The 13276-nt window shown below is 39.2% G+C and overlaps 1 protein-coding gene across 2 annotated transcripts in view; it reads left to right on the forward strand.

Annotated features, from left to right (window-relative positions):
• The window catches only part of smarce1 (SWI/SNF related, matrix associated, actin dependent regulator of chromatin, subfamily e, member 1), a 61283-nt gene that overhangs the window by 19403 nt on the left and 28604 nt on the right, over positions 1–13276 (forward strand). The window contains exons 4-7 of one of the 2 annotated variants that reach the window (XM_048614363.1): positions 628–732; positions 8029–8100; positions 12156–12236; positions 13055–13186. In XM_048614363.1, coding sequence (XP_048470320.1) covers positions 628–732; positions 8029–8100; positions 12156–12236; positions 13055–13186 — 390 coding nt within the window. The remainder of the gene's footprint in view (positions 1–627; positions 733–8028; positions 8101–12155; positions 12237–13054; positions 13187–13276) is intronic. The other variant, XM_048614364.1, reaches the window with a different exon arrangement.

Here is a 13276-nt window from a genome sequence, read left to right on the forward strand (position 1 = left end):
GCATCTCCAAGTTCCTCAGTTGTTGCTCCTATGTTGTTTTTTTACTTTTTGTAGAGAACATATATCGCATCCAAGTGGGGCAATTAAATACCCTCTGCAACACACAAAGCATTTGTTAAGCATTATAATTTGTTGTAACACCAATTTCAAAGTTAGCAGTTATAGTGTCTTAACTGATCTGCTTGATATTTAACTGAATGTTTGAATCATGCTGTTTCCTGGCTGACAATATCCAGTTGGAATTCTTCTACACCATTATACGTATGGATTTTCACTCCTGATTAGGTTGTCGTACGTAATACTGTAGCAAAAGAAGGTGGCATGCCTAAAAATAGAAAAGGGAGCATTATTATCAGAGGTCCAAGAGTCGTATTACTTTATGAAAAACCTCTTGACTGGAGGGGATGTTGCCACAGAGGTGATAGATATATCTTGTGGGCATGGTATGTATTCAGAGGAGAGTGGGAAAGACACTAGTTTAAGTGTGGTTGTTAGAACTGTGCTTTTTCATGCGCAACCATGACTTGTTTAAATTTTTGCCACATTTTTCGTATGCTGACCATTTCATTTCTGTGTTTCTTGTTTGAACTCATTCTCATTCGTGTTTTGTCTCATTTGTTCCATCAGCAAATGCCCAGCACCCCAGGGTTTGTGGGATACAATCCATACAGTCATCTGGCCTACAACAACTACAGGCTGGGAGGGAACCCAGGCACCAACAGCCGGGTCACGGTAGGAGTATTAACTATTGAACTGCAACAAAATCTAAAGGCTAGGCCAGGATTGTGTATGTGCCGAGTCTCTCTACCTGGTGATTTAGAAAGGAAGTGGTTGGCACTCTGTTCTCACAATGTATTGCTCAGTTGGGAACACGGCCTCTGGAGGCTAATTTTGGCCATTTCATTAATTAATGTGGGAGTAATGCTAACACTTCAAGAAAGATAAATGAAAATGTCAGAATGTTGGAAATCTAAAATATAAATGGAAAGTCCTGGAACTCTTAGGCATGTCAGTCAGCATTTGGAAAGGTGAAACAAAAATTAACTTCTACGATGGAGTCCCTTTTGTGGGCGGAATGGCCTTCTCTTTTGTCATAAATTACCATAAAAAGGTCAGTTGCTGAACTAATAATCTGGCTGTTCTATTTTCAGATGTTGATAGACATGCTGTGCATTTCCAGATTTTCTGAATTTACTTTGGACCTCTAAAGATGGAAGTGGAAAAAATTGGCTGTGTTTCAAAACGAATATTTGAAAAATGCAGTAAAATCAGTGTCTGGCCATTTCAGTGAAGCAGTCGTGATTGTAACCCTATGTGCACAGCATTTGTAATTTTTAAACCTATTAGTTTTGTCCAAATAACAACAACATCTGCAGAACTAGTGCTTTGGAAATCTTGATTGCTGAATATTATAAACTAGACTTTAAACAGAGTGGAGACTATGGCAATGTTTATATTTTGCTTTTATTTTCCCCTCATGCTGGGTTATATTAATCACATTGGGAACTAAAGGAAATGTCAGTACTGGGGATTGGTAATTCTTTTCCAACTTGTGTGAGCATTAATTAGGTACAACATCAATTAAGTGACCAAGGGAGTGGGAGTTTAGAATGTTAAATTGCACTGAATATTCATTTCTGCATCTGCAATGAAATGTGACCATCTGTCATACCAAGTCTTTTTTGTTGTGAAATATATAATTATTTTGGTTCAGATCACTTTTTTGGCTTGAAACATCTGCGTCTCAATCTGTCATTTCAACTTCCAGATCTTTAAACTAAACAGGTTTGGCGATGTCCCTAAATAATTTCCCTCCCCTCTATATATTTGTTCCTTTTCCTTTGCAGTATGCATCTTTTGTATTCTGCTGTTTGGAAATCATTATCACTTTACTGAGGGGCTTTACGAGTTTGTTCAGCCTCTTAAGGAAAATGCTCCTTGAATCCTGTCTCCTGTGGTTGTTTAGTCTATCATGTGAATACGTGCTAAATGGACAAGATAAATGACAGTAGCTCCCTCACAAACAGCTGTTTAAGTTCTGATTCTAATTGTGGCTGAGATGGAAGACAAAATATGAAGCAATTTGCTTATTTATTATTTCAGTTCTGTGATGCATTCCGTTGAGGAGGATGTTGCTCTGATTGCTCATTGCAGCTTTCACTTTATACCTGATCATTAATGTGACGAGACCTTGTTCGAAATAACAAACTAACGTTACTAGGCTTTAGAAGCTAACTTGTGTAAACTTTAAAAATCATTTTGAATAGTTCCAGCCGATAGTTTTAGATGCACTACAGAAATTTATCAAAAATCTCAAACAGCACCTTCCAGACCCACAAACACTTCTGTCTAGAAGGACAAGGGCAACAGATACATGGGAAAATGACCACCTTCAAGTTCCCCTCCCAGCCATTCACCACCCTGACCTGTAAATATATGGCTGTTCCTTCACTATCGCTGAGTAAAAATCCTGGCATTCCCTCCCTAAGGGCATGGTGGATCAACCCACAGCAGGTGTACTGCAGTGGTTCAAGAAGGCAGCTCACCACCACCTTCTCCAGTGCAACTAGGGATGGGCAATAAATGCTGGCCAGGCAGTGATGCCCACATCCCACAAATGAATAAAGAAAAATTAGAGAGGGCGAACTGAAAGCCAAATTTTATATTGGGATGCCACTGAAGTTCATTTTAAGGAAGTTTTATTTGGAATGGAGAGTGGGAAATTTCTGATTTCTTCTGGATCTCCTTTTGGATGAACAAACAGACCTTCCTAAACAAAATACCAGACAATGCAGGACCTTGTGGCTGACACTATTCTCACTGCACCCGACACTTTACCTTCATAAAAACACACCTTCCAACAATAGTTATTCATTAAGCTAGGCACATGAGTTCAATTGCAACACTTGTTCCTGCAGGTTGAATTTGTATAACTGAGGTGAATGAACTTTGCATTCATAAAATATAACAATTGCATCCTTCAGTTAGAGGGTTTTTGGGTACATTAGAATTGCAGTCTGATGTCATCTCACCCGTTACCCTTCAGTTTTGATTACAACCTATTAATTTATCGTAAATATGTGATATCCTGTTTTAAGTCTGTTGCTTTTGATAAGTGTTGCAATTGAATTTCATGTAATAAAATGGATTGTTGTGCCGTAATGTCTAAAGATGACAGACCAATTGAATCAGAAGGGCAACTTTAGAGCGGGCTTGAGTGGGGTGTTAGTGTTTGCTCTGCTATATTACAGAACGTAAATTCCATTGCGACTAGAATTTGCAGTTGTGGTGAAAATGAGCTGAGAAGTCTGTCCCTCTGCTATTTATCTGGTTAGGTGTGGAAATGAAATCAGTCTGCTGATGATTGTTGTACAGATGCTATCTTCTACAAAGAACATAATCCTATGCAGAAAGTCTCGTATTTAGTTTTTTTTAAATATGCAAGTAATTTCAGGTTAAAACAAATCACTCACTAGAAACAGTTTATTAAGACAGAAGACATAAGGTAGAGTGGTTGTTGTTGCTGCCGTCTGCCTTGCCAATATTGATTTAATTGCTCTTGGAAATTCACACAAATTTGCCCTGTTTTTGCTCTGTTGCACTGGTCTTTGTTTATCTGTCAGCTTTTAAGCATTGTTTCCTGTAATGCCTATTGATCCAGCAAAGGCTAAAATAAAATTTGAGGCAAAGGCTTAGTAGAAAAGGTACTTTTTCTTTCCTGACGTTTTAGGTGTTGGCGGGGGAGGTGGAGGATGGCAGTGTAATTTGGGAGAGGGGGTATGTGAGTACGGATTCTTTCTCATTTTTTCTGTCAGCTGGATGTCTGCAATCATTTAACAAATGAATAGTCCAAAGGATTACGTTTAATGCTGTAAATGAGTCTCTGAGTGACAGATTTGCACAAGTTTAGTTACTTTATTCTTGACAGGTTGTAGTTTAGGGTAACAAATAGTGACTGTAAAGATAACTCATCTGTTTTAAACTGCATTTGAACCCCCGAATGTTTCTTTATTAATGTCGGTTTCTCCTTTTCCAAACAGCTAGTCTCTTTGTCAGCTGTCTCTATGTTGAATGTTGAACCTCCGATCTTGAGTCTGAAGGTTTCACCTTTTACTGATGCTTGTAATTTCACAATTAAAGCTGGGAGGAAATTTAAGCGCTTAGGGCTTGGCCATTGAAAGCACAGCCACCAATTGAGGAGCTGTTAAAGTTGGAGTTTCATGAGGACCCTAATTGGAGGTGTGCTGAAATCTGAGTGTTGTGGGGCTGAAGGCAGTTACAAAGATGGGAAGGTGTGAGAAGGGATTCTAAAACAAGATTGAGGCAAAGTAGTTCATAGGTAAACAGGGCTTAATGTGAATGAGTTTTAGATGAACTAAGATTTATAGAGGATGCAAGATGTGAGGCTGTCTTTGAAAGCTTTGGAGTTAATTCTGGAGGTAACAGAGACGTGGGTGAGCAGTTGTTTTGAGTCAGGGTGGGATACAGGGGTAGAAATAGCAATCTTGTTGACAGCAAGATGAAGTGGCTGTGGTCATAAATTGTTTCTCAGGTCACATATAATACCAAGTTTGCATGTGCTTGGGTTCAGCTTCAAAACACTTGCTTGGAGAGGACGAAATCTGTGGTTGGAGTGGAGCTTGTGCTGAGAATCATAAACAATGGCTTTGGAAATTTCATTTCAATTCTATAATTGCCAGTTCTCCAAAAGAGAAACCTATTTTCTTCTCCCCAATTCTGATTTTAACAATCTTGCAGCACAATTGCCTCCATTCTGTTCGACTATTCTGCCCAACGTCAAATTTTATACCAGCCTAATTTGTCAGAATATCCTTGCACTCCAATGACTTCACTGATTTTTAATAGTATCCTTTCTGCCAGCTTCAAAATGTGTTTCATTTAAATTTAACCCATAATCCGTGTAGCATATCCATCTGTGCCCCTTTTACTTCCAATTTGCCTTGCTTGAGAATACCCTTTCATTTTGCGGGGTTTGTCCTCTTGCCCTTCTGTCCACCGCACTATTTTGAATTGGTACTTTAATTCACATATTATCCACGTAATCTGTGAACACCTTTTGCGATTTTGGAAAAGGGTGGTGAGTTTGTTGTCTGTTAACAAAGTCTTCCTTGTGAATAGTTCAACCATAGACATTGCTAAGATCTTTTATCTGGCTCTGGCATTGTGTATTTCTGCAGAGGTGCTATTATTTTACATGTCTGTGTCACTGTATTCTTGGTTGAGCTGAAGGGATCTGTGCTTTAGTAATTCTGCTCTTCATGATTATGCAATTCTTTTAATTTGGGGTGGTGTTTCTCTGACTAGGTTGTCTTGTTTAAATTTCTTTATACCAAGAAATTTGAAAGGGTGGTGTCTCCGTGTTAGTTTGAATAAAACTAATTAAAATAATTTTAAATCTGAGATGAATAAGTTTTCGGCAAGCAAAGTCATTGAGGGGCATGGGACAAAGGCAGGTGAATGGAGTTAGGCCACAGGTCAGCCATGATTTCATTGAATGGTGAAACAGGCTGGAGGGACTGAATGGCCTACTCTCAGTTCCTACATAAGAATAATTTAAAGTAATAGCAATCATTTTCAGTTTGTATCAGTAATCTTCAGTTTGGATTCAAACTTTGTATATGACTGAACTTACGGGGTTAGTAGTGCGTTTACAACACTAAAGCAGGCCTCCTATCCCGCTCTGCACCTGCCTGTTCATCTCGCCTGTCAACATATCATAGTCTTTGTTCCCTTCAATATTTGTCCAGTTTCCCTTTGAATGTATCTGTCTAAATGCCTCAGCCACTTCCAATGATAGCAAGTTTATGTTCCAATCAGAGACAAAAACAAAAATTGCTGGAAAACCTCAGCAGGTCTAGCAGCATCTGTGGAGAGAAATCAGAATTAACATTTTGGGTCCAGTGATGCATTGTTTTTGTTTCTGTTTTCCAGCATCCGCAGTTCTTGCGGTTTTTTGCATGATGCACTAAGATAAAAAGCTTAAGCACTCCTTGCTGTAGTTAATGGTTCATTCTCTGATTTTGTCTCTTAGTGTGGAATTCAACTTGGGTAATGAGGGCCCCACATTGAGAGTCCCGCACCCACTTCTGGGTGAATAACAGCAGCAATGGGGTGAGGCCCTTAATTGAGCACTAAGGGCCCACTGAAGGGCTTCAATTGCTGCTGGGGCACAAAGGCTATCCGTGAACCTTGCTACCATGGGCTCAACTGGGGTAGAGGCAGAAGATGTTGGAGTCCGCACCCTTCTGTCTGATTAAATGCCCTACCCCCTCCAAACAAGTCCCAGAGATGGGTATTATATTCCATCCTTAGTCCCTTAAGTTTCTTTATTCTGTTTCCTGTTCTTATCTTTGCAATTTATATTGCTCTTCACTCAACATTTAACCCTTTCAAATTTTATCTGACTAAAATAAAACTAAACTGTAGAATGGTCACAACCATTCATATGGCAATGGTGAAATCATTATTTTTAATTTCATGTATGTATTTAGTGCTGGAAATCATACGGTTTTCCTTCATATCTTCAAAGTCATGCATTGTTTTTCACCTGGAACAGGTGTGAAGTTGATGGAGTAGCTATGAGCCAGTGTAGGTCACTGGTTGCGAGAATCGGTAATTGGTCCAGTCTCACTGAACTGGGCAAGTGGTTGGACCAGTGGAGGGTTGGACACAAGCCACCAGAGGCCTGAATATTTCAGTGAGCCTGTTTTGTTTTTTTGACAGCCTTGCTTCTTGTTGTCTTGCACTCTTTGGCTGTCAGTTTGGACTCAGCGGTTTCACTCACCTTGGAGTCAGAATGTTGCTGAAGGTTACACAAATTGATGTGTCAGAGAGATTAATATAGCTGCCTATTTTATACCAGGTTTAAATTGGATATTGTTGTTTGCAGTTGCTTGCCCAATTTTATCACCCGCAGAGCAAGTGCCAAATTCCCCCTTCTGCTCTTTCTTGCTTCCTATTTTACAATGTATAAAGTTAGTTTCCACATTAACAACGAATGGACTGGTTCAGAATCTCCTTTTTTTTCTTGAAGGTTGCCATTAGCCAGCTAAATGAATACCTGCTTAAATAATTCATCCGAAACATGATTTGTTGTTATTTGTGCTCTCTTGATTCAACTTGCAAGGCTAAAATGTAAATACATTTTCATAAAGAAAGCTTGGTGGTACATGAAAAATGAATAACTAGCAACATTTACTTCAGTATGATTTCTTCCCACTCTGCCAAAACAAATCCCAGTGTGACTGTAGTGGGTACCTGACGACAACACCAATAACAATCTAACAGTAAACATTGGGATTTAAGTTGGAGTCTGGTTGTAATGTGTGGGCAAAATTTATGATTTGCAAAAAAAAAGGATGATTTCTTTAAATGATTTGGCTCTCATACATCCCTGAAATTATTCAACAATTTTTCATTTCACTGTAGACAAATAAGTTTCTAAGTGACCAACCTTTTGAACTAATTTTAGTGAGCTTGCTTTTTCAAATATTGGGTTGTAATGGGATTGGTGATTTCTTTCCGTGGAAGAAGAAAGCATGGTGCAGATTCTCCAACTATGCATTCAAAAATAATTCATCATTGTATTTGAGGCTACGTTATTTCTCCATTTTGTAACCTATCCTTGTAACTATGATGCAGTGAAAAGCAAATCTCATTTGAAGTGTGTTCTTAAATATGCCATTCCTGAAATGGCTTGATGCTTAAATTCCAAATATTAACTAACCAAGTTTAGTTTCATTGGTTTGGTGAGGGTGACCAGAAAAGTATGCTTAAACTTTGACTGCTCTATTGTGTTATTCCACGCCATCTATGAGCATCATCTTGTGGCAACTTCTGCCAGCTATATATTCCTAAGAGTAATTTGAAATCCAGTTTTAAACAACATTAAATTACAGTGAAACAACTAGATTTATTTGGTGTTGTCAATAATTGCTTTTTTATCAACTTGATTTACTGTCCTGTCCAATCTGTGTAACAAATTACATGACTTGTGTTTATAAATAGGATTCTTGTGGCCCTACGGCCCCATTCCACAATGGAACTCCACGTGCTTCCAGTATAATCGGCAGGGAGAAGGTAACTATCAAACTTCTGAACTTCTGAACTTATGAAATTGTAATTTCAAGAGTGAAAAAAATAACTAACAGGCTCTTAATTTGGGGTGTCTTCCTCAAAACAAATCCGAGGTGGATGGGTTTCACTTAAACTGGAAATGAGTTGGTTGCTATAGGGGATTTGTTGCTTGCTTGAGTGAAATAAATTTAGTGCTTAGAGTTGAGAAGTGCCTTTTTTAAAGTGGAAACTAGACAGCTGGCATCTAGAGATTAATGTTGGACCGATTATTCTCAACATCCATTAGTGATTTGGAATTAGGAAATAGAGTGTCATTTCAAAACTTGCTGTTGACACTAAATGTGTATAGATACAAAAAGAGGCAACAACAAAATGCAAGAAGACATTGATATAAGTGGCAACAGCATTTCAAGGTTATCAGGGCAGAAATGTAGAGACATCAAATCAATCATGATCTTGTTAAATGGCAGAGCGGAGCTGAATGGCCTACCATTCTGCTTATCTCTTTGTGGTGAATGAAGGCCCAAAGAAAGTTTGGAAATGTCTTTAAGTGACTTTGAAGGGTTGGGGGAGAGAGATCTGTTTTTTTGAGGTAAGGAAGTGGGATTGGAGGGAGAGTGGAATGAGCATTGAAAAAGCATGCGAGGAAGTTTAGAGATGGTTATCTGTGGTTGCTGCAAAGGGAGCCATGAGGCCATAAAGTTTAAAGGGATGGCTGTTTGAATAGCTAGGGGTATTGATATGAAGGCAGTGATTGAGGGAGGATAAGAAGTCAGTGAATGCAGAACAGTTAGAGAATGAGTAGAAATGGAGGTTGAAAGCGTTGACGATGAGAAGTTGTTTAGTATAGATGCTATGAAAGGAAAACGGTGCAGATATCCCTGTGAGAAATAACGCTGATGAATTGTACTGGCAGCTGGTGAAAAATATAACCATCTGGAGAGTCTTTATTTAGGGACAAGTTTAATCACTTGTCAGGAAAGTTTCCATCAGACCTTGGTAATAAATCCACGATAACTTCATGATGGTGCAAAGTGGCAGAGCCCTGAGAAACACAGGGATCTGGGTGTCCCAGTGCATGAATCACAGGGTTAGTTTGCAGGTACAGCGAGTAACCAGGAAAGCTAACAGTGCGGTGTTAGTTTGCGAGGGGAATTGAATGCAAGAGTAGGAAGGTTGTGCTTCGGTTATTCAAGAGATTGGTGAGGCTGCATATGAAGTATTGTGTACTGTACCGGTCATCATATTTACAGGATGATGTTAATACATTAGAAACAGTTCAAAGAAGATTTACTAGACTAATACCTAGAATGAGTGGATTGCCTCATAAGGAAAGGATAGACAGGTTAGGCCTCTATTTTCTGGAGTTTAGAAGAGTCAGAAGTGACTTAATTGAAACACCGTGAGATCGTGAGGGGATTTGACCGGGTGACTGTTAAAATGATGTTTCTTCCTGTGGGAGTAAGAGGGCACCCATTTAAAACAGATGAGGAAACTTTTTTTTTAAACTGAGTGTTGAGAGTCTTTGAAATTCCTTTCTTGAAAAGGCAGTGGATGCAGAGTCTTTAAATGTTTTTAAGGCAGAGCTAGGCTGTAAAGTTATTGGGATATGCAGAATGTAGAATTGAGACTAAAATCAGATCAGCCATGATTGATTGAATAGTGAGGCAGGCTCAAAGCGCTGAATGGCCGACTGTTGTTCGTATGCAGGTTAGTAAATGGCATTGACCTCGTCTCAAGGGAATGGATATTCTGAAGCATGGTACAGAGCAGGGTGATGATGAATAGATTTCACAAGTTCAACAGTGCAACGAATGATTTGCGTGGAAAGTGATCAGCCAGAATTAGCTGCCTCGCCTGCTTGTGAGGAACCAGTCATTGAAAGAGCAGAATGGGGCAGTTAAGATTGTTACTTGGAAGGTAACAGGGGCAAATGTACAATTGACCCTTTCAAGGACACCAGGAGAAGCATAAAGGGAAGTTTTAGCTCCTGTTCGAGGAAGTTGAGCTAGGATGGAGGCAAAGCACCGGACAGTCAAGGAATGCTGAAAGATTGAGGTAACAATTGTTTGGGGTTAGGGGTGAAAGAATGGACTACCGAAAGGGCAGAATTGAAGAGGCATGTTGACAGGAGAGAAAGGCCAAGGAGAAATAAAGAAAAATGAATAAAAAGGGGAAATAGAAGTTATATGCTGGGGGGTCTCGACAGGTGAAATGTGCAGAGAGTTGTCGCAGGAAGTCATGATGATAAAAAGAACAGCAAGTTTGTGAAACATATCGCCTCAATGTGTCTTTTGGGGTGAATTATAGAAAACACATTTGGATGAAAAGACTAGATGAATTTGCTGCTGGGATTAGATGACAGATGTAAAGGATTAGCGCAAGGTTTGTGGAGCATAAATGAAGGCATTGGCTGACTGTGTGACCAATTTTATAATGTGGAGAACGTTTATGTGCTTATACTGATATCTCCATACCACAATCCTCAAAGCTTCAGGTCTTTAAATGCTGGCATCCTGAAGTACATTTATTTGATGTAGGTTCTGAAAACTCTGTCCTGCTGAACTGTTGGAGCTCTGTTTAAACAATATTTTTTGGGAGTCCTGGGGAAACCCTGATTGGCAAAATAGAAATCGTTCTAGTCTCGAACTCCAAGTTTGTGAAGATATTTGGGTCTGAGCTGTGGCAGAGTCTTGCTTTATAATTCAGTAGATTCAGAATTTCTGATTTGGTAATGGAACATAGCAGCACTTATTCCATTTCAAACTCAGTTTTCTGGAATAATGTGAATAAACTGCATTCTTGATTGTTAAGATGCAAAATAGTGTTTGCACCCTGATGGAACCCATTCAGCCCTTCCAGCCTGTTCTGCCATTCAGCGCAAATGAGATTGTGTAACCTATTTCTATCCACCTTCTCATGTTCTGTATCACTTAAAGTCTTGGCCAAGAAAAATCAGTCAGATTAAATTCTGAGTTTGACTTCCCAAGCTTATATTTCCAATGATCTTCACATTTGAACATTTGACAATTGCCTTGTCTGCAAACTGTTTTATTATAGTGACAAGAAAGATGCACAGAAAGGGGAAACAACCTGCACACCTACTGCATTTTGTGTTTTGATAAGGTCACTTCTCATTCACGTAAACTCAAGGTGCGCAGAGTGAACTACTTAACCTCTCCTCGTCAGAAAACCCCTCCAGACCTGAGAATTTTTCTGGACTTCCTCCAATACTAGTATTTCTTCCCTTAGATAAGGGGACCAAAACTTTTCATAGTATTCAGGTATGATCTCTTGTATAGTTTTAGCAAGACTTCCCTATGTTTATAATTCATTCCCTTTGAAATAAAGATTAACATTCCATTTGCCTTCCCTATTATCATGTGAATGTGGATACTAGCTTTGCGTAATTCATGCATGAGAACCCCTCCAAAACCTTCTGTGCTGCAGCTTTCTGCAGTCTTTGCCCTCCGGTCCTCCTACAAGGAGATTGGGAAAGTCTCAGAGTAAGGAGTTGCATATTTAAGACAGATGAGGTGAAGTTTCTTCTCTGAAGGTAATGAATCTTTTGGAATTCATTACCCAGAGGACTGTTGAGGCTTTGATCATTAAGCATATTCAGGACTAAGATAGATATTTTTAATCAATAAAGAAATGAAGAGTTATGGGGTAAAAGTGGAGTTAGGCATGAACTTATTGAATCGCAGGCAGACTTGATGGGCTGTATGACCTACTTCTGCACCGATGTCTTATGCTTTATTACAGCTCCAATCATTGATGAGATGTATTTATTTGACCATCATATTTTTCCCAGCAGACCTTTTCCAATACGACCTTGTCTAAAAGAACTTCAGTTTGCAATCTTCACTTGTCTTGTCTTTGGTGTTCAAAGTTTAACCTTTAAGTGATATATTTCAAATCTCAGTCCCACCTGGGTGCAGATAGAACTCATGCTGTGATTAATTTTTAGATTTTATTTTATGCTACTGATTGACAATTTGAGTATTTGCTGTCCCCTTGAAATGCAAGATAACATGATATGTTTCTGTCTCCCACAGACATCCTCAGGCATCACTATTCCAAAACCCCCAAAGCCTCCAGACAAGCCTCTGATGCCGTATATGCGCTACAGCAGAAAGGTACAGTAGTTGCAGGATTGTATCGCAGCATACACTGCAACATGCGTTCATCAGGCTGAACCCAGTCTAATTCCACAAGCCAGCTGAGGAAATAATATCACTGTTAAAACATCAGCCTTTCACTACCTAGAGTTTCTAGCAACAATTGGGATTACTTTGCAGTTTATACTTCCTGTTGGATCTTCATTGTCATTGATGTAAACATCTGACATCTTGTACTAGGTGGAGGCTGTAAACATTCCTAAAGGGAAATTTTTATATATATCTGAATGTTATTAAATCCAGGTCTGTGACTCTCTCTCACCTGGTTTTAAAGTGAGTCTTGCTATAGGCGCACCCACGAAAGAATAACATCTCTAAATGTTGTGTTCTGCTTTAACAGATGTTTGCTTTTCCTCTTAGTGTTCTTATTCAAAGACACTGTGCTAGTTATTAACTTGGATGAGTTAGAGTCTGACAATGTGATTGGCTGAATGTACGTTACCAGTGTTTAACCTGCTGCCACTCACAGCAATTATTTGTCATTCCATTTGTATCCATGTGAGACTTCAGCTCCTTCACATTCTCAGACATACTAACTCCCAGCCAGCTTCCACCGATGATGTCACCAAGAGCTGCAGCTTAAATTTAAATTTAGAAAGAAAAAGGAAAAAAAAAGATTTGTAGGAGTACTAATCACAGGACTCCCTCATTAATGCCTAACTGTAGTAAGTACATTCGGGTGTTGGTCGTACTATACCCAAAAACTGTCTGGTTGACAGTGTGATAATTCTATTACTGTATTAGCTCTGTAAATAAGTCTCCTTATTACATTTTAGGTATGGGACCAGGTTAAGGCCTCCAATCCTGATCTGAAGCTGTGGGAAATAGGGAAAATCATCGGTGGAATGTGGCGGGATCTCACAGATGAGGAAAAGCAGGAATATCTGAATGACTATGAAGCAGAAAAGGTAAAACAGCAGGAACAGGTTTCCTTTCAGTAAATGAGTTTCAGTGACCATAAAATGCATTTGGTTGGGAGTGTTAACTATCTAGGTTTG

Source organism: Rhincodon typus, chromosome 30 (genome assembly GCF_021869965.1).
Source record: "Rhincodon typus isolate 14 chromosome 30, sRhiTyp1.1, whole genome shotgun sequence".
Classification (NCBI taxonomy): domain Eukaryota; kingdom Metazoa; phylum Chordata; class Chondrichthyes; order Orectolobiformes; family Rhincodontidae; genus Rhincodon; species Rhincodon typus.